Source organism: Chiloscyllium plagiosum, unplaced genomic scaffold (genome assembly GCF_037043375.1).
Source record: "Chiloscyllium plagiosum isolate Xiang-an unplaced genomic scaffold, Cpla_swu_hap1 HiC_scaffold_2, whole genome shotgun sequence".
NCBI classification, from domain to species: Eukaryota; Metazoa; Chordata; class Chondrichthyes; order Orectolobiformes; family Hemiscylliidae; genus Chiloscyllium; species Chiloscyllium plagiosum.
This window is the reverse complement of record NW_028270140.1, coordinates 127,089,689-127,112,302: the sequence shown is the minus strand read 5'-3', so window position 1 is coordinate 127,112,302 and position 22,614 is coordinate 127,089,689. Positions and strand designations below refer to the sequence as shown.

At 38.4% G+C, this 22,614-nt stretch overlaps 1 protein-coding gene across 8 annotated transcripts in view; it reads left to right on the top strand.

Moving 5' to 3' along the window:
* Positions 1-5,629: 5,629 nt before the first annotated feature.
* Positions 5,630-22,614, top strand: part of srek1 (splicing regulatory glutamine/lysine-rich protein 1) — a 65,389-nt gene continuing 48,404 nt past the window's right edge. The window contains exons 1-3 of one of the 8 annotated variants that reach the window (XM_088000666.1): positions 5,630-5,948; positions 12,472-12,605; positions 20,406-20,518. In XM_088000666.1, the coding sequence (XP_087856792.1) occupies positions 5,830-5,948; positions 12,472-12,605; positions 20,406-20,518 (366 nt within the window). In that variant the 5' untranslated portion in view covers positions 5,630-5,829. Of the gene's footprint in view, positions 5,949-6,341; positions 6,838-12,471; positions 12,606-14,002; positions 20,519-22,614 lie in introns of those variants that run through there. The other 7 variants (XM_088000670.1, XM_088000668.1, XM_088000694.1 and 4 more) reach the window with 7 other exon arrangements.

Here is a 22,614-nt window from a genome sequence, read left to right as displayed (position 1 = left end):
AGAGTAAGTTGATGTTTCAAGTCTAGATGACTCTTTATCAGAGCTGAAGTGAAATGTGGAGGGGACAGCATTTATGCTGTAGTTTGAGGGGAGGGGTGTTGCAGGTGTGGGGATAGTGGGTGTAATTTGCTGGTGGAGAAAAGATGTTGACAATTCAGATTAAGTGATCGGACTGTGAGAATGACAGAACAATGGTGTGTCTCCTGCCAGACTTGAAGGACAGACAGTCCCACTTCGGTGGAGGGAGGGGAGACAGGACATGATAACAGAATGTAACAAGCTAAAAGAAAGGGAAGAAATGTATTCACACTTTGAAGAGGAAGGCTGTAAAGTGCCTACTCTGAAGATGAGATGTTGTTCCTTCAGTTTGTGCTAGGGAACACTGCAGCATACCAAAACTTGAGTTGAAATCCATGCAGGGTAAGTCTGAGTTGGAGAAGACTTATGTCATTGACCATATTAAAGCTGAGATCAGGTTAAGAAGAATGAGGAAAGAAAGTTTACGTTTGTTACAATCACATAGGGTTATAATTTGTGCATTTGATCAGAACTGTTTTAATAGAGTGACAGGAGCAGAAATTCGATTGGCTGATGAGGTTCTGGGAAAGATGAACATAGCTTTAGCAGTTGGTAGTATATTTGAGGAGGAGATGTGGAAGGTTGGAATTTGTAAGGGCACATGGAACAAATTGAGTTTTTGTAGTAATGGGGTAATAATACAAATTCAAATTCTGACACCTGGAATACTGTGTACAGTTTTGATCTCCTTATCTAAGGAAGGATACATTTGCAATAGAGACAGTGCATTTGAAGTTCACCTGACTAAACTTGGGAATGATCAATTTGTCTTAGGAGGAGAGATCACAGAAGTGTTATGGCACAGAAGGAGGCCATACAGCCCATCATGTTTGTACCAACTCTCCAAACATTTAGGATATATGAATAGACAGAAAATAGAGGGAAACAGACCCCATGTGGAAGCAAACTGTTTTTAGTTTAGAAAGGCATCCTGTGTCAGCATAGTCTTGGTGGGCCGAAGAGCCAGATCTTTGCTGTACTGTTCTTTGTTCATTATGTGGAAAAGCTTTATACTTTTTTTTTGCAAATTATCAACCATGTGCCCACTTACCCTTTTTACAAATGGGAACTGTTTCTCACTATTTATTTGATCATACATCACATGATTATGATAATTTCTATCAAATCTCCTCTGTTACCTTCTCTCCAAGGAGAACAATCCCAATCTCTTGAATCTATCCTCAAATTATGTTTTCTATTCCTGGAACAATTTTTGTAAATCTCTTCCACACTCCCAATATATTCACATCCTTCCAGTACTTTGTTCAGAATTGCATCTGTGAAGAGATATGCCTTTATCTGTCCTGGTTCTCTTAAGGGAGGGGTGTTGTAAACCTGATACCAGGTTTCTGCTCCATAGAAAGCAGAATAAATAACTGAGTGTTTTTTTAAAAAAAAAACAAAGAAGCGTGAGTGGGTAGAATCAGGCTTACACAGACCCAGGGATTTAATTTTTGCATTCAGTTGTTGAAACTGGGCTTGTGGAGTTGGAGCTGCTAAATACATACCTCCCTCTCTCTCTGCTGCTAGATTCATTCTGTTAACGTCCCTTTCTCCTGGGCTGGAGGAGATAGCAAGTGAGGGAAATCTGTTATGTAGCATTTGCCTTTGCCAAGGGTATGTTTGTGGGATGCTGCTATATATTGGAACAGTTTATTAGTAATAGTTAAATAACATGAGTTTGATAAGTATTTTGATAGTTAAGTTTTGCCAATTATTTTTTGTTGGTAATTTAGGTTGAGTGTAAGAATAAGTTGTTTTGCTTAAAGTCTAGTAATGTGACCAATCAAATCACCTCCAGAACACAATGCCTTACCCATTGTTTTAAATTAAAAAAAAAGTTAGGGTCTAGGCTATCTCATGTTTTGGGCGGGGGGGGGGGGGTCTGGTCCACAACACGTACAATAAGTCAGCTTAGGCCAAGCAATTATGTAAGTTTGGCATCACATCCTTACTCTGTCTCTGTTGATAGAACACCCAGGGTTCTGCATGCTTTATTTACTCCACTCTCTCTTCCTGTCCTCTGACTTTCTGTACAGATACACATTCAAATCTTTTTCTTCTGCACCTCGTTAGGAATTCTACCCCTTGTATTTTACCTGTCCACTTTCTTTGTACCAGAATATATCTTACATCAAGATGGAGGAAAATGGGTCTGTATTTTCTAAAGCTTTAAAGGATAAGAGGTGATCTCATTGAAATCTAAAGCAGCCCAGTAGGTTGTGGCATGTTTGTTTCCCTTGGCTGGTGAGTCTTAGAAGAGGACCTCTGATATTGGCTAAGGCACATGGGGCAGGGGAAAGACAGGCACAGGACTCTCATCTTCCCTTGTCAAAATTCTGCAGGGACCGTTCTCTCAGACATTCTAGTCCATTCCTGCTCCACTCTATCTCCCCACACTCACTGTACCTTACCATGCAATTGCAAAAAGTGTAATATTTGCCTGTTTACCTCCTCCTTTCTCACCATTAAAGGCCCCCGATATACCTGCATTTACATACACGTCATTCAATCTGGTCTCCTCTACACTGCAGAGACCAAATGCAGGCTAGGTGCATAATTTGCAGAACACCAAGTTCTAACTGCAAAAATGACACCTAGCTTCCAGTTGCTGGGACTTCAAAATGCCACTGTGTTCCCACAAACATTTCTGTTGTAGACTGTGTTCCAGCAAGTCCACACAAGCTTGAAGAACAGCATTTCATTTTCTACCTGGGGACCCTGCAGCCTTTCGGACTTAACGTCAAGTTCGATCACTTTAGAGCCTGATTCCATCCCTTTTCTAAAAAAAAACACCCACATTTTGTCTATTTAGCCTATCCATGCCCCTCATGATCTTATAAACCTCAGGTTTCCTGAAGTGCACTAGTCCTATTTGGCCCATATCTCTCTAGACCTTTCATATCCATATACCTGTCCAAACATCTTAAAATGTTGTAAATGTACCTGACTTTACCACTTCCTCTGGCAGCTTGTACTATATACATCCTGTGAAAAGTTGCCCCTCACATTCCTTGTAAATCTTTCCCATCTCATCTCTGCCTTCTAGACTCCCCTACCCTGGGGAAAAGACTTTGACGATTCACCTTATCTATGCTCATGATTTTTTAAACCTCAATAAAGGTTTAGCCTCCAGGGGAAAATAAATCCCAGCCTATACAGTCTCACCTAACTCAAACACTCCAATAACGTCCTTGTAAATATTTTTTGCACCCTTACAGTTAAATAACATCCCTCCTAAAGGAGGCCTACCAGAACCATACACAGTGCACCAAATGTAGCCTTACCAACATCTTGTGTAGTTGTATATCCCACTATCTACTGTGACTCCACTTTCAAAGAACTATGCACCTGCACACCTAGGTCTCTGTTTGAGAACACTCCTCAGGCCTAACCATTAACTGTGTAAGTCCTGCCCTGATTTGTCTTACTAAAGTGCAACATCTCCCATTTATCTAAATTAAATTCCTTCTGCCATTCATTGGCCCACTGGCCCAGCTCACCAAGATGTGGAGGTGTTGATGTTGGAATGGGGTGGACAACGTTAAAAATCACAACACCAGATTATATCCAATAGGTTTATTCGGAAGCACAAGCTTTCAGTGCGTTGCTCCTTCATCTACATCATTGCAGAGTTACGAAAACAGGAACAAAGGACTCCTGCTCCTCCTGTTCTGGATCTTTATAAATTACTTGGATGAAGAAGTACAAGGATGGGCTAGTATGTTTGCTAAAGACATGAAGGTTGGAAGAGTGGTGGAACATGTAGAGAACTGTTGTAGGTTGCAACAGGACATTGACAAGATGCAGAACTGGGCTGATAAGTGGCAGATGGAGTTCAACTTAGATAAGTGTGAAGTAGTTCATTTTAGAAGGTCAAATTTGAATACAGGGTTAAAGGCAGGATGGAGGAACAGAGGGATCTTGGGGTCCATGTCCACAGTTCCCTCAAAGTTGCCAAGTTGATAGGGTTGTTAAGGTGTATGTTGTGTTGGCATTCATGAGCAGGAGGATTGAATTGAAGAGCCATGAGATTATGCCGCAGCTCGATAAAGCCCTGGTTAGATCACACTTGAAATTTTGTGTTCAGTTCTGGTCACCTCATTATAAGGATGTGGATGCTTTAGTGACGGTGCGGTGGATATTTATCAGGATACTGCCTGGACTGGAGGGCATGTCTTATGAAGGACGGTTGAGGGAGCTAAGACTTTGGTCATTGGAGCGAAGGGTGGAAGGTACTTGATAGAGGTGTACAAGATATTCAGAGGTATAGATAGAGTGAATAGTCAGATTTTTTCCTCCAAGGCAGAAATGGCTATCACAAAGGGTATAAATTTTAAAGGTGATTGGAGGAAGGTTTCAGGAAGATGTCAGAGGTAGATTCTTTATAGAGTGGTGAGAGCGTGGAAAGCATTGCCAGAGTTGGTAGTAGAGTCAGATACATTGGACATTTAAGTTACTCTGGGATAGGCACATGGATGATAGTAAAATGAAGGGTATGTAGGTTAATTTGATCTTAGACTAGGATAAAAGGTCAGCCTAACATTGAACGCTGAAGGGCCTGTACTGTTCTATGTACCTGATAAAGGACAGTGCTCTGAAATCTAGTGCTTCCAAATAAGCCTGTTAGGACTATAAGCTGGTGTTGTGATTTTTAAAATTTGTCTAGCTGACCAAGAGCATGCTGTACTCTTAGTTAACTACCTGCCCTGTCCATTACACTACTGATTTGTGTCATGTGTAAAAGCTAACCAGAATTGTATACAGTACTACAAATATGGCCTTAACCAACAATCTTTCTATAGCTGTGAAATGACATCCCAACCCCTATACTCGATACATTATCACACTACAGGGGTTGCATTCAGTACAACTCGACCACTTGCTTATTCTTATTTATGTGGCCTGCTATCCATAGTTTCTAGTTTATTTACGCCCTAGATCTCTTTCTCTGGGCTCCAATTCTACGGACTCCTTTCCCCCGCCGGCCGAGCGGGAGGAGGGGCCGCAGGACACAATCACTGGGGGAGGAGCCAGAGTGAGGGGGCGGGAACCTGAGGATTATGCCGTGAGAAGGGGGCGGGGCCGGAGGACTTGGTCATCGGCGGACGGGACAATGGAGTGGGCGGGGCCTGGGGACGATACGCTGTCACCGCCAGAAAACGAGGCTGGACGACTCAGTGCACTGAGGACAAAGTTAAAAAAAAACACACCAAGTTATAGTTCAACAGGTTTATTTGGAAACACTGCTTCAAGTGCTTGTGAAGCAGGACCATAAAACACAGCATTCATAGCAAAAGATTAAAGTGATACAACGAGCTAGTGTTTCCAAATTAACCTGTTGCATTTTACCCTTGTGTTGTGTGATTTTTTTTAAACTTTGTCCACCCCGGTCCAACATCGGCTCCTCTGAGGAACCGGTGAGAGTGGGCGGGACCGAAGCACCCGTCACCGGCTGACGGAACAATAGGAGTGGGTGGGACCGGAGGCTGCAGACACCGGGAGGGGCGGGGCCAGGTGGCTGTCAATCACTCGTGCGGCAAAGGCTGTCGGGAGACGGGCCTAGCGAGACGCTCCAGCCACGCCAAGAGAGAACGGGAGAGAGAGAAAAAAATTCGAGAGAAAACAATCGGGAGAAGGAGCCGTCCGATCAGGCGTGTAAGAGCCAGAGAGATATAGAAAGAGGGGCGAAGCTAATAGACAGACCGCTCGCAGAAAGAAACAGAGCGCAGCCTCCGTTTAGGGACCTCCATGATGTCCACCTGCGTGGTCCAGGTCACCAACATCTCCCCGGTGGCCAGCGCCGAGCAGCTGACCACTCTCTTCAGTTTCCTGGGAGACATCGACGATTTCCGCGTCTTCCCTTCCGAGTAAGTGAGAGGTTGCGGCCGGGAGAAGGGGATCGGGGTTGCGGATGTTGCGATCTCTCTCTTTCTTCCTTCCTTCACTTCCCCAGTCCCGACGCTGCCGCCATTTTACGCCGAGAGAGCGTTGCGCAGGTTTTGCTGTTGGCGTCGAGTCTCTCTCTCTCTCCTGTGTCTCTTCCCTCCCCCGCCCCCTCTCCAACTCGGGAAGTACAATCCTACGTTCAGCCCGGTGGCGGCCCTATTGTCCACCCAGCTTGACCATCCCAGCTGATTCAGATTGTTATAAAATACCCCCACCCATGGCCCGCTTCCTGAGTGCGGCTCAGCCAACTACACTGATTACAATATTGGATCATGATTGATCCCTAACGTTACCATGAGTGGCGGGGATGTGGGAACCGTGTACAACACCCTGGTTTCCTCCTCCCTTCAGATGCCGCCAAAGGTTCATTTGTTTCCGCCTGTTTTTTTTTTGATTACACACACCCTTGTCCTTCATGAGAAAATCAAACTCATCGTAAAGCCGACGGTTACCGACTGTTTTACGCTCACCGTTAAAAGTGAAGATTCACCCCCTTCTGTAATGCGGGCGCTTCAGTCAGTCATGGGCAATCGCGTGAAGTGAACCACTCCAAACTTGCCCACATCTTAGTCGAGAGCATACAGTTAGAGGCGGAAGAGGCCCACGTGCCTTTTGTGCGAATCGACCTGATCTCAACCCCAGTCAAGATCAGAGTGGTGCTGGAAAAGCACAGCAGGTCAGGCAGCATCCGAGGGGCAGGAAAATCGACGTTTCGGGCAAAGACTCTTCATCAGGAATGAGGCCTGATCTCAACCCCACCAAGCAGTCATGGAGTCATAGGGATGTACAGTATGGAAACAGACCCTCCAGGTAAACTTGACCAGATATCGTAAATTAGTGTAGTCCCATTTACCAGTATTTGGCTCTTGTACCTCTGAACCCTTCCTATGCATTTACACATCTAAATGCTGTAATTTTACCAGTTTCCATCACTTCCTCTGGCAGTTCATTCCATGCACTCACCACCCTCAGCGTGGAAAAAGTTGCCCCTTGGGTCCCTTTTAAATTTTTCCCCTCTCCCCATAACCTATAGTTCTGGACTCACCCATTCCAGGGAAAAATTTGGGTGGTTGTGAGGTCGCAACATATTGTACGCGCAATCAAAAGTTTTGTGTTCGTATCATAAGCCATGCTATCCTATAATTAAATACTTGAGCACTGAAGATACTTTGATTATGTTGGTTGCTTTCCCAAGCTAGTGGGTAGTAGAGATACAGTCAATGGATGAATGGCTGGTTTACGTGATGGACTGGGCTATGTTCACAACTTTCTGTTATCTTAGGAAGAGCAGTTGCCAAATCATGCTGTGATGCATCCAGATAGAATGCTTTTTATGGTGCATCTATGAAAAATGGTACAGGTCCTTGTTGACATGCCACATTTCCTTAATCTCCTGAGGAAATACAGACATTGTTGTGCTTTCTTGACCATTGCATTGATATGGGTGGACCAGGACAGATTGTCAGTCCTAATTACTCCCAGGATGCTGTCGACCATCTCCACCTCAGCACCATTGATGAGGATAGCAACAAGCATGTGGTAACACCAACACTTAAAAATTCTCCTCTGTGGCACAAACCATTCTGAATTGAAAATATAGTCCAGTGACCCCTCAAATTTGAAATTCCCATTCTCACTTTCAAATTCTTCGGTGATTTTATCGCAAATCTATGTCATTTAGCTCTTCAAACCTCCAAGAGCTCTTTTTGTTCAGTTATAGACTCTTGTAACCTCTGACATCCTTTGCCTTATGTTTGATGGCAATGCGTTTGGCTACTAGCCTGAGCTAATGAAGTCTTTCTTAACCCTCCTTGTCTCCCGCATTAAGAGGCTTTTCAAAAACTAGCATGTGTTTAAAGTTTTGAACAATTTGCCCTAATATTTCCTTTTACTTAATGTGGATTTTGATCTGAATATGTTTCTGTAAGCATGTTCTGCTGATAATGTTAAGGGTAATATATAGCTACAAGTTATTGTGAAAGTTGTCACACGTGTGTTTTATGAACCCTTAGTACTTTGAAAAAGATGCATAAATATAATGTATTATCATTCAGGTATGTTTAAATATTGATCAGTTTCAGTGCTAGGTTTTGTATCCTGTTTGTAAACATATCAAATAATGACAAATTGCTGACAGGTTAAAAATGTTCTAAATGTTAAATATATGCAAAATATTCTGTATGTATTAGTCAAATTTATTCAAGTAAAATAAATGCTGAATTCTAGTAAATCTTCTACAAAATCTTTGTTTGTTTCGAATGCCTCCTCTTCCATCTGGTTGATTTCTTATTCTACAGCTTTGTTACAAAAACAGACTTTTGTATTATGTTTTCACTTGGCCTGCTCTTCGGAATATGTAGTTTATCCTAAGCCAGGTTGGGAATTCTTTGCTTAATTGTTTTCTTTTATCTATATATTTTACTTTAAATTTTTTTTCATTAGCTACACAGAAGTATTTCATTTATATTTTGATTATTTTAAGGATTTTTTGACAACTTATTTTCCCTCCAATTTTCCTTTCCTGTTTGGATTTTTTTCAAGTATATACTTTTTGATGCTCATCTGAGGAGAGTTATGTCCTTAGGGAAAGAATAAACTAATAGGCGTTTTTACTCATTTTTTTCACAAAGTGAAACAGTAGTGATCAGATAAATACTCGAGCCAATATCAGTCAGGATCAGTGCCCTACATACCCTCTCGTCTTCGTTAGGAATAACCAAAAATGAACATTACAAGAGCTGAGGAAAGAGAAACACTGAAGTAAAGGGTACAGGTTCAGACAGCCATACTGTCTGCCTGCTACCAAGATTCATACGTCTGCTCTGGGCTGAAGAAGAACTTATAGTTGGAAGGGAGTGAATCCAGTTGTCATAGTCCATAGTTAGTATCAGGAAAGAGACTCTGTGGTCCCCAGTATGAGGAGCTAGGCACCAAATTAAGAGGCAGAACCTCTAAACAAAGTAATCTTTCAAATATTACTTGAGCTGCTTTCAAATTAGCACAGGATAATCAAGGTGAAAAGAGTTGAATATATGGCTGAATGACTGCTGTGGGAGAAGTGATCTAAATTTAGGAAACCAGGATTACTAAAGAGCTTTGGGTAGGGATGAGTAATGATAAAGGCAAGCACTCACTTGTAGGGGTTGTGCACAATAACAACAAGGTAGGTTAGAGTATCAAGGATGACAATGGGAGCTTGTGAAAAAAGTACAGCAATTTTCATGGGGGCATTTTTAACTTTCATATATACTAGAAAAATCAGATGGGGAAAGGAACGAGTCTAGATGAAGAATATATTGAATATTTTCAGGACAGTTTCTTAGACCATCAATGTTACGGCACCAACTAACAGGCTATACTAGATCTGAAATTGACACTAGATTTAATATTCACTGGTGAATTAGGATTAATTGTTTATCTCGTTGTTAAGCAGTTACAACGGTCCAATAATATAATTGAATTTTATATACAGTTTTCAGAGAGAAGTATGGGTCCAAGGTGACTTGTTGAATTTAAACAATTGCAATTATGAGTGTATGAGAGCAGGTCTAGCAAAAGTGAACTGGCAACTTAGGTGGAGGTCAATAGAGATGCAGTAGCAAACATTTTAAGACGATGTCTCAGAAAGCACAGAATTGATACACATCAACAAATAAGGAGCATTCTGAGGGATAGACCTGCCATCCACTCAAAAAAAAAAGTCAAATGTATCTAACTCCAGGAAAAGACACACATTGCACAAGAATAGGTAACAGGACAAAAAAATCAAAATATGAAAAAAAGCAAAAGGTTAATAAGGGAAATGTTAAAGTGTGAGAGAAAGTTAAAATATAAAAACAGACAGGAATAGTTTCTTTAAACATTCAAGAAGGCAAAGAGTTAAGTGTTGGTTCTGTTGAAAATAAGTCTGGGAAATTATTAATGGAGGATAAATAGAAATTAAATTGAAATGATATTTCATGTCAGTCTTTGGTAAAGAAGATTTGTGTTGTATCCCAGAAATAGAACTGTTGGAATTGCAAATTGACGCATGTCCAGATCCTGTTAGATTTGTGCCTCATATATTAAAAGAAATAGTGAGATAGTTGATGTATTTCTTCTAATTTTCCAACTTCAGGGAAGGTTCCTTTAGATTAGAAATTAGCCAACGCAACTCCTTTATTCAAAAGGGGAGAAAGACAAAAAGCAGGAAACTAGTGGCCAGTTAGCATAACATTTATAATAGGGAAAATGTTAGAAACTATTACTAAAGACATTAAAATAGGACTCTTGAAAACGTTAATCAGGCAGACCTAACGTGGGTTTGTCAAAGGGAACTCACATTAAACAAATTTATTGGAGCCTTTTTGAAGAAGTAGCTTATGCTGTAGGTAAAGCTGAACCAATGGAACTATTGTACAGAAAGGTGCCACACCAAACATTCCATTGTTGTTGAAAATATAAGTTCATGGTGTAAGGGTTACTGTGTTGGTATGGATAAAAGATCGACTAGCTCACAGAGAATAGGAATAATAGATATTTTTCAGACTGGCAGGATGTCACGAGTGTCAAAATTTATTTCCCTAAAGTGCCCATCTACTCTCCTTTTGAAATTATTAATTTTCTTTGTTTCTGCAACCTTTGTAGGCCACATGTTCCAGATTGTTATCATTTAATTACCTATTTTAAAAAAAGTTCTCCCTCTGCGATTCCTATTCCAAGTCACAATCTCTGTTCCCTACTCTCTGCACTACCAACTGTTAGAAAAGATTTTCTTTGTCAGCATAATTGTGTACACACTTTCAAAACTCCCCTCAATTTCTTTTCCTCAAAGAGACCCTTTCCAACCTAAAGGCTGAGTTAAAATCCCTGAAACCATTCAGATAAATTTTCTCTATGTGCTCCCAAGAACCTTCCTTGCATTCTTTCTAAAATGTGATTTCTAGATGCAGTGCTGTAGTTGTCTAGCCAAACGTTTATAAAAGTTCAGTGTAATTTCTCTGCTTTTGTACCTTTATCGTTCACAAAAATGTCTGAAAGTGGAAATTTTGGTTCTAAATTAAATTGTGGTGACATGCAATTAGGAATGATGTAGATTACTGGATAAGATTCTAAGGCACTCAGTGAATTACAATGTTAACAGTGTTTGCAGCTTTTGTGTTAATTTGAAAAGTGAATGACTTGTACTACTGCACAGTGTCTAAATTCGCATGCAGGATAATTGTTTAAATGATGTATAAAAAGTTCCAACTGTTCATGGGAAAAAAAATAGTTATTTTCTAATCAACCTGTTCAGGGATACTATTATTACGTTCAGAAGCAGGTGAGACTTGAACTTAGGACTTCTGGGTCAGGGATAGCTGCCGCTGCACCAGAACAGCACCTGAGGTATTGTTAAAAACTGCAATTTGAATCATTTGACTTCAAATGAAGAGCACTAAACTGGAAATTGGAATGGGAAAAGAATTGTGTGACAAAGCGAGTTTACCATTTGAATTTCAGTTTGCAGTTTTGTCAGTATGCTGTTTACAAAGGGACTACCTGAAGTAAGGTTAAGCAATATCGTAGAACCGGGATGATATGACACATGAGGCCACCATTTGAAATTATTTCAGTTAGTGCTACTGTTATACATATTCTTATAATGTCTCCTTTTTCAAAGAGTTGAACATATTAGCAAGTTTTGAGAAGATTTGTAGCTCAGGTTGAGGTTCTGGATGTAGATTTACTCACTGAGCTGGAATGGTTCATTTTTCAGATGTTTCGTCACCATACTAGGTAACGTCAGGATATTTTTTCTGAACCCTTTCAAGTTTCACAACATCCTTCCTTTAGTAGGGAGACCAGAATTGCACACTATATTCCAAAAGAGGCCTCTGTAGCATGGACAATCTCAATAAGGTGATCATCCCTTTCTTCTCAGTTAAAACATTGAATTCAAATTTTACCATCTGCTATGGTGAGATTTGAACCTGGATCCCCAGAGTATGACCTGGATCTCTGAATTAACAGTCCAGCAATAATACCACTAGGCCAACATCTTCTCTGTTGGGGTCACCTGAACTTTTAACATGTTCAATTGACCCATTATTATTTACATGTGGTGAGCAGGCCAATGGTCTCTGAACCCACCATTCTGTGTTTTGAGGGATGAGCACATGTGGGTGTGAAGATGGTGGGCTAGAAACCATTCTACTTTACATGATACTGCATGGCAAAAGCCTCTGAGAGGGCATGTAATACCTAGCTTCTCTCTATAACTTTACCTCCCTTTCTGCCAGTTTCAACTTGTTTCTTCTGATTGTGTGTTTGCTGCTTCCTGCTTACTGTCCAGTTTTTCTGGAAAGTTTTGTATGATGTTTCATTATACAGGATGATCCTATAGATGTTTTTATTGTAATTTTAAAGAATATATTGTAGTGCAGTTGTAAGTTAAATGTATTAAATTTGTTATTCTTCTTGCAGCAATTCGCCTATCCCAGTTTCGACAAGGGTATGTTACATTAAATATCACGATCCTGTGAGTGTTGGTGTGGCCCAGCATCTAACAAACGTGGTTTTTATAGACAGAGGCCTCATAGTTGTTCCCTTCAATGAAGGTAGGTATTTAAGGCTTTGTTGCAAATTTTTAAGCTCTATAGTAATTATTTTTATGTTTTTTTTTTAGTTGAGTGGAAAGAGTTTCTAGTGATTCGTGTTGGTGGACAGTGGTCTTTATTTAACACAAGTTATTCCAATGTCTGGAATGCCCATTACGGCATTGAGCCTGGGCCTGTTTTGTAGAACTCTGAATATTGCATTGAAAGCACAGATCAAAACACTTGACAGACAAAACAAAATATTTGTTTTTTGTTGTGGAATCGTGGAATTGGAATTAAATATAAAAGAAATCTTAGAAATTTTATCGTGCAGAATTAGTAATTAATGCATGAAATTTTTAAGCAAAAATGTTAAACTAGATATCTCTAAAATTAGTTAAGTTAAAATAGATGCATGAATTCACCCACACATGCATTAATTATTAATTTTGCAATGCAGAACATCAGTCTTTTAGTATTTATTATGTTCATTGAAATTTAACACATTGAATTTTTAGGGGTGCCCAAATATTTTGCAACAGCCTCACCTATCAGGCTATGTCAAATGACTCAAAGTTTATGCAGTGTAGCACAAGATTTGTTGGAAGACCTGTATTCAACAAATCATTATGCGACCATAACTAAATAACGAATGTAAAGCAGTCAATGCAAAGCATAATTACAAACGTGCTATACATACGTTTTGTTTTAGAAGAAATGCTTAGATGCAATTTGTTCTGAGTCAATAACATTATGGAATCTAATTAATACTAAAGTGATATTAATTTCAAAAATACATAAGTTAAGATACAACACTTTCACAAGTGTTAATAACACCATTTGTTCTTAATTGGCTAATAATTAGTTTTGCCTTAAATCCTTTCTAAATGGTGAGATTTTATAAATGCTGTAAAGTATACAAAACATTGATGTCGTTTTTGTATTTGGCCAAAAGGATGTACTCTCTACTGGAAAATAAGTGAATAAAGACTTGCCCACAAAGATTTAGTGGGTTATTCCAATTTGACTTAGTCTGATCTAATCTTTAAGGGATCATTAGCTTCCATTCACAGTTAAATTCTCAAGCAATCTGATCAACCATTCAGACTGAAGAATCCTGACGGGAAACCAGGAAATAACATGCAAGGATTCGAATTCAATTTTCAATAATTTTACAGAAAATAATATAAAGGTTGTGACGTACACATGAAATTTAAGTAGAAAATAAAATATATTTTTAAATGTTATGAGGAGGAAATGGCACTCCATTTTCAAGACTAGAGGGATTGTTCCTTTTTTTCGAATTTGTAAAATCTCAAATACATCTCATTCAATATGCTCAGTGTTTTACATTGAGAATACTGCACCAAAACTTAGAGCTTATGGCAAACTTTCTAATTCTGTGTTGATCGCATCTGATGGAGGTGCATGGTATGAATGTTAGCAACTTCCAAATTTAACTGCATTCACACAGTACTGATGGCAATCACTGACGGTTATAACATCATTTCAGCTACATTTTCTGGGCCAGTATCTTAATTTTGTACGGTAATCCAGATGATTGTTTTGGAATAAATTTATAGATTATTAAGTTGATTTACTGCAGAGAATCCACACTTCTGAGTACATGTTTTTAAGGCACTCAGCTGTCAATGTGCTGTTGAAACTATGATGGAACTGACATTGTGCTCCCAGTTATGAAGCTGTAATTGCATGTAATGTGGGAGACGAAGGGCCCAAACTCTATTGAGCTCTGTACGTGGAATTTAGCGCACACAGACTTGGGTATACAAAAGTAGCTCAGGGAAAAATGAAACCCAGGTAATATGACCACATACGTTAATGATATTTCTGAGTCATGTTATTAAACATACTGGTATTTCCATACTGACCCTTTAAATTATTTATAGTGCTAATTGATTTTACTCCTATTGAACTACTCACTGTTCACCTTAGATAGTATACTCTGAATTCTTAATGTCCTGCTGAAAATCAATAATGTGTTCCAACTGCTTTGTTCAATACTGCAAAATCAAAGTGTAAATGAATCCATCACAAAGTTTTTAAGTAGAAAGACCACACCAGAATTCATAATGTTTAGCCTTGTTCTCACAACCTTTATTTTCACTTGACATTAACAGTGGTGATCAACAATTCTAAGGTGTGGCTTTGAAAATGTATTATATGGAGTTACTTTATAACACACGAAATAACTTTGAGTAGCTAATAATGCAGTACTGTTCTACTGATTTTATTATCTGAACTGAAAAAGATGTGATGGCAGATAAAGGTTCACCTTAAAATGCTTATTTAGAATTGGAGTTAAACAAAATTTATAAAGTTCTCATGCTTGTTGTATAGAACTTGCTATGCGTGGTTCTTGTTATATTTCATTTATAATTTCTGTGCTTTGGCCTTTGCAAAGAAATTCTATACAGTCTTTATGTGCCATTTCAATAATAATGGAATTTATAATCTCGTAGGAATGAACAAGTTTTTACTCAATTGACAGACATGCTCTTATGTGCAGCATTAAGTCATCTGAAACATTTTTAATTCATTTAAATTGCTGTCAACTGTTACATTCCAATTTTAAAAGCTGGTTCAGTATTAATGAGATTGTTAAGTCCAAGTGGCTGCATTGTCTCGCATATTAGCCAAGACAGTGGCTGGTTCTTTTCCTGCAGGTATATCATGTTTTCAAGTAATTGAAATATGTCCTAATTAATTTAAGATTTTTCTTTATTAACCATATTTAATGGTCGATGGAATCCCAGTACCAATATTAATTTGGTTTTGTATGTTTTCTCTGTGATGTGTGTGCATTAGTAGATGACTAGACTGGCGAAGGCAGACCTGTGCACTTGCCTACTGTAGGCATTGTTTGCCATGCCACTAATGCTGACACCAAGCAAAACCTTCACGGGGGGAATAATGACTGGAGGCTGCCCGTCGACATCTTCCAAGATGGATACCCTGTCTTTTTTTTTTATTTGTCCCTTGTATACATCTTCTCTTTAAACTTTTTAACCTTTCTGTTTTTGTACTGTGTTATTTGTAAATGTTCTCTAACTAAAATACTGTTTATTAAATCAGTTCCTGATGTGTGTGTTTGTATGTGTGCGTGCATGTGTGTGTATATTGGGGAGTGGAGTTCTTTTTAGATATGTAGTTTATAATGGTACCTTTTTGAAATGCCAAGATAAAGTTTTGCCATTGTTTCTTAAGATATTTTGAATTATACCATTATTATAATGTTTAAAACCATGAGTTTATTTCAGGAAGTATTTGAAAGCTTTTTATATGGCTTTGAAATTTTCAATTGATATATGATACCAATCTCTTTTGCTTTCATCACAATTTTGTGACTGCTGTAGTGAAATCTTTTTTTCTGTTTTAGTTAATGATAACTATAAGTTTGTACTCTTGTATGTTAACAAGGAACATTTTTAGGGACAATGTAGTTAATATAGATAATGATTAGTGGCTATAACATAAAATTCTATTTGTTTTCTACCACACATCATTTTCACATCTGGCAGAGTACTGATTTATGATCTTTTCACTAAATTGTATACAGTGATTGATATAATGTGAACCTGAATTTCCCCCTGTATTCTATCCAGTCACAGCATGCTGGCTATTCTCTGTATATTCTCCCCACCCTGCCATTATTAAAATAAATTTGTTGTGTGGTAGAAAACAGAGTATGCATTTGAAAGTAGTGAAGTGCAGTGTACTGCATGATTTTCACCACTTCCCCACAAGATTTGTAATTTATTTACAAGTAGTTTGTGATACTAGTTAAATGTTCAAGCACACAGAAATTCTTATTTAAAAGCTAGCGGTATGGTGATATTGTTTTTATAAGGTAATATTTGATACAGTTCTTAAATATGGCAGTGTTTGGAAGCATTTGTTCTATTTGCCTGAAGCAGTACATTGTGTTTTTTTTTTAATCCAGGTTTTGACTTTTCTCCTCAAACCTACGGTGTGAGTTGTATTAGTGTACAAATTGCTTGGGTGCCCATAGGTCTTTGATTCCTTATTCAAAAACTAATTAGTTTTTGTGATGGTCTGACAATGAATATCATCTGACCAATAAAAACAGAAATTGCTGCAAGTATTTAGCAAGAGAGGCATTGCCTGTGAAGAGAGAAGTTGAGTTAACATTTCAGACTAATAAATATAGTTTAGCATCGTTAATTGTCGTTATAAGAAAAGAATACAGCATGGTTGCATTTTGTTCTCATCCAATATCCATATGTGTATGGTTTTAAGTACAGATCAATGTGTTACGAAGTGTGAACCCTACCTAATTTTTCTCCCCACAATTTAAAGGGTGAACCAGCAAGTTGTTAGCCGTTACTTTTATTCTGGCCTTCTGTAGTCAGTTCAGACTGGAAATTAATAAATGTGTGGCCTTTCAACTCTACGTGACTAACAAATCACAATCATGTTTATTCACTAACCCCCTGTCTCTTTCACTGATTATTTTTAGAAAAGATTTGAGTTGGGTTCACCTAACTTAAAACATTTTGACGTTTTAAAATTTGGAGGTACTTAAAATTTCAATGGTAACCTCACAGTGTGTTTTGGAAAATAGTCCTTTTTAATACCAAAGGAAGTCGATACATCTGGAACACAGATGTGGTATCACAATATTTAAGAAGTATTTAGGTTAATACTTGAAATATCATATGTGAACAAGGCTGCAGAACAAGTGTTGGAAAATGGACTAAAATAGGTACTGGATGCCCAGTGAAATAACAGTGAACTGAGCGATCTCATTCCATGCTATAAAATGCATATTATTCTATAACTCTACAATGGCTAGAGACTGATTATTTTTACAATTTTAAGTTAACTTGCGCTTCTTGTTCACCTGCATTAATTCATGATAAAGGTGTTCTCACCAACTCAGCATCTAAAGGTAGCATTGATAGTTTGACTTATTTTTTTTAAACACAAGAACATGTATGAAATATGAATTGACCCTGCAGAGACTTTATATATTATCCAGTAAACGGATTCAGTCGTAAACCTGAACAAATTAATATTGAACTTTCAGAAATTCATCGCAGGCTTCTGAAAGCAAGAGAATTGTTACAGGTGACTGCAGTATCTGACCAAAGCAACATCTTAATCTGTTCTCAAAATGTTGCTATCACTACTGTCAAATAGTCCTGATGTAAAAGGTCAATGCCAGAACCCAGACATACTTTCTATTGACACCTTTGATGTTTAGGTCTGTCAAGCAGATAAATCACTAAGCCGTCATATTGTGAACTGCAAAATCACAGTCGTTGATATCAGTCCCCTCTATGATAAGCTGTGGATTAAACTGAAAAATGCTCGAAATGTGACCCTGATACGGTGTGCGTCCATTGTCATTTTTAGGATGGCAGTATTCTTGACGTTCAAATATCCTCTATGGAATTGCTGAACGTACACTTAAATTGGATTTCGGTGCAGTTGGGAGCTTGATTTAAAGTTGACTTTGCAATATGAGTTTCCCAGGAGCCAACGATCATGGCAGTAAAAGGAAGTAGGCAGTACTGAATTCATGAGATCATTGCCTTTTTCACCATTGTTGCATGTTGGGAAGCAGAGTGCTTTCTCTAACTTTACAAGGAAGCCTTCAGCTTTGTGATTGTGAACTGATTTTTAGCATCACTCCTTTCCTCCTGATTTCTATGTTCTGTTTTTGGATGTACGAGCTGCACCCACTGCAGCTGAGTGTTTCTCATGACTACTGGTTACAGGTTATCTGTTTGACTAGCTTGTGATTAGGATACTGACTGCATTGAGATCCTGCAATAGAGTTCAGCAGGACATCCATGTCCATAAACTTTCCAGCTTCTTTGACCTCCCTCCATAAATATTATGGGCACCAAATTCGCATTTTGAAAAGTCATTCATTATTGGATCTAGTGAAGCACCAGAATGAATAGCAAACTAAAAATAAGAGTTGACCAATTAACAAATTTAAAAAAAAATTGTGTGCCAGCTTACAATGCAGAAATTTAATTAAAAATAATATATTAATAATCTGTCTTTTTGTTTTTCAAAACAAGAAACTTTAATCATAATGCTGTACGTAGCACAAACAAAAGTTGTGAACTGGTTTATTAACAATGTATTCACTATTTAGTGACACATAGTGGCACTACCAATATTGCTACAGTATGGCTTACATTAAACTACTTAATTGAAATCTGCACAGTACTTTTCCTCTTTCATTTAATGAATTCCACTTGCTCTTTCTCCTTTTCTCTTTTGCTCTACTTTGGCTGATTACGTTTTGCTTTCTAATAATCATTTAATCCTGTTTTTCCGCCTCTGTGTCCTTGTCAGTTTTCTTTCTCGATCTCTTACTCACTCAGTACTCTGTTCTACTTGTTCCTACTCTCATTTCTGACTTGTTTTTGCTTACTTATTTGCATTTGGTTCTTTTCTTGCAGTTACTCGCAATTAAGTCTCAGTAATTTGTGTAGCACATAGTTGAACAGATCTGACAGAAGTTTGTAGAACTAAAAAGATATGCTTGTGGCAGTAGCACCAGTATCTCATGTCATTTCACCCCCACTCCTTTCCTCCCCTTTGGAGGATGCAAGACCATTGGTTTTGTTATCTCCCTTTGTTGAATAAAATTAATTAGTTTAGCAATGATATTAATTCTCATTGGATGTGAAACTTTTGAGTTAGTTTATGTCTGTTGCACCTCAAAATTATCAAAAACATTAAGCTAATGCCTATATCCATACAGTTTTTCTGATGTTGATTAACTGGCTTTTGACTTTGGCAGTAGTTGTTGCACCACAAGCAGTTGTTAATCTACGGAAGCTTATTATAGTATTTGCCTAATTTATGCTTATTTTCTAAGATAATAATTTAACAGTAACCTTAAAGGAACAGAGCTGTAAGCAACTTGATATAAAGGCTATACTCAGTGCTACAGGAGATCAACTAATTCCAGTTCTATTGGTTACCTGGGCCAGGAAGGAGGAAGGATAGTTAAGTAATTCACTAAAAGCAGTTGCAATTCAGCCACAGAAGGGCTGCATAAATTTTGAGCTCCCTGCTGTTCCTGGCCATCTCCTACCCCAATTTTATTGCGCAGTAACTGGTGATCAGTTGACTGTAAAATTATTTGTGCAGATGCACATATCATTGTTGCACAGGCAAGGTAACGTGTAATTTGTCATGGTATTCAGGGCAAATTGAATTACATTACATTACATTATGATCTCACGTGAACAATTATGGTGTCTTGCTGCAACTGTTAAACTGGTTTTTAATTTTTTTTTTAAAAAAGAAAATCAGTTCTTCGATTTTGGCTATGTCATTTTATTGGGGACTGAAAAAAGAATTTTAAAAAATGTTCTTCTTTTCTGTATCTGATGTTCTGTGTGCTAGTAGTGATGCAGCCAACATGAACGGTTGTCGTGTGTAACACAACTTTCGAACACTGAGAGTGATCGCCTGGGGAAAGCGTCCATGCTTGATATCGTATGGTACATGACCAATAAGTTTCAAGTACAGGTGACCATAGCTCAAAGTGTTAAATTATTGTCTACATTTTTAATTATTAAAACAACTTTTCCTGTAATATATGGTTGCTTACAGTTTTGACAGTTTTGCACTTTATTTTAATTTTATTACAGAGTAGGTTAAAAAGACATCTTTGTTTGTATATTTTTGGAAGGATCTAGAAGTGAGCTCTCAGATTAGTCAATCTGTGCTTTTGAGATGGGAAGAACTCTTTTTTTTGAAAATTTTATTCCATTTTCCTAAGTAATTGTTTTGTTTCTTTCACAGGTAAAATCCCAGATGAAGCCAAAGCCGTGTCCCTTTTAGTTCCTTCTGGTACTCCAGGATTGATACCCGGTGCAGGCTTGCTCCCAGTCCCTACTTCAAACCCACTTGCTTCGGTAAGTGATGCTTTTTTTATATATATATATATATTAAGATCTGTGAATTTGCAAATATTATTGATAAGTATAACATTTGAAATTAATGTAGAAGCTGTATGGACTGATAGTTTCCTTTGTAAAATTCAGTCTTAAACTTAATGGAACACAGGGCAGTCGGAGGAGGAAACTAGCTTGTGAGCAAAGGCATTGCCATACAGTATGAATAGAGGGCTAGTTAACTAAAAGGAAGCAGTGTTATGGACCAGGCCAGACCCCCTCAGACATTTCAAGAGAGTCGCCCAGACCGTAACTTTGCCAGTTGTTTTAGGCTGGTGTAACGCGGATATTCTACGAGTGATGCAGCTGGTCAAATTTACAAAATTACCAAATGACACGCAAACAAAAGAGAACAGAATAGTGAATAACTTACCCGATCTGAAAATCCAAAAGATTATACAAACTTAATGATACTGTTCCCAATACTTGCAACAATCCCCATAAATACCCCTTGGCGCAAAAGGTAAAATCATACACAGGATCTCACAGGAGAGAAGTCTGAGAGACGGTGAGCATAGACCTGCTTCTCTTGAGTTCAGCAGCTTCAAAACTGCTTGATTTCTTTCAAAGAAAAGCGAGACCAAAAGCCAAATCAAATGAGAAAAGCTGAGCTGGGAAAAATGGCTAGATCACATTTCATTGTACAAGTGTTTTTTTAAACTTAAAAGGCTTTTACCTGAGGCACTACCTGTTAGCGAAAAGCAAACTGACCCTATAATCCTTAGACTTTTCACAGTCTGTGTTTTTTATTACCTCTCTCGGGGGAAAAAAAAATAGGGCCAACATAACCTTTTTAAAGGAACAGCATCATTACTTAATAGATATATAAATGCCCTTTTCCCATATTGATGAAATGTAACAAGTAGGCTGCCACAGGGATCAGTGCTGGTTGACTTGGGTAATGGAGCTAAATGTATGTTAGTTAAATTTGCTGATTTAAAGGAAGCATTTGAATATGAGTTAGGGCTGTGGAGCATTTTTTAAATGGTCTGAAAACCATCTTGGAACAGTGATCCAAAAGAACAATCCAAGCAGACATAGAGAATCCTGAGTGTTAATGGAGGAGATTACAGGTATCCCCCACTTTTCGAAAGTTTGCTTTACACAACTTCGCTTTTACACATCACCCACATTAGTATCTGTTTTTGCTAACCAAAAGAAATCTGAAGAGGATTGTCGCTTTTATGGGAAAAATGCGAAATTTATCACATATAAATGAATGCTTCTTTGCTTTACACCATTTTGGTTTACGAAAGGTTTCATAGAAACGCTCTACATTCGGATAGCAGGGGATACCTGTACTCTACTAATCTAAAAGCAAAGTGCTGGAAAAAATCAGCACGTCTGGCAACATCTGTGTAGAGTGAAGCAGAGTTAACATTTCGAGTCCAATGAGTCGTGTACTCAACATATTGACTCTCTCTCTCCACAGATGTTGCCAGGTCTGTTGAGTTTCTAAATCACTTTGTTTTTATTTCAGATCTTTAGCATCTGTGGTATTTTGTTTATATTAAAAATGCTTGTACATTTGGGTTTTTGACAGGCAGTGTAAACACATTATGCTATTGGTTCTGTTCAGTTCAGTTCAGAAAATAACAGATTTCTAGTTGAAAGAAATTAAGAATTGAGTTCAGAAGCAGATTTTAGTTTATTAGATTAGATTCCCGACAGTGTGGAAATGTCCTCCTGCCCAACCAGTCCACACCGACCCTCCGAATAGTAACCCACCCAGACCCATTTCCCTCTGACTAATGCACGTAACACGACGGGCAATTTAGCATGGCCAATTCACCAGACCTGCACATCTTTGGACTGTGGAAGGAAACCAAAGCACCCGGAGGAAACCCACGCAGACACGGGGACAATGTGCAAACACCATACAGACAGTCGCCTGAGGCTGGAATCGAACACAGGTCCCTGGTGCAATGAGGCAGCGGTGCTCACCACTGAGCTACCGTGCTGCCATCTCTTAGTAGGTCTGATTTAGTTTAATTCAGAGGAAATCAGCCAGGAGAACTTTGGATAGCAATCATCAAATTGTTGAAATGTGAAAGGTT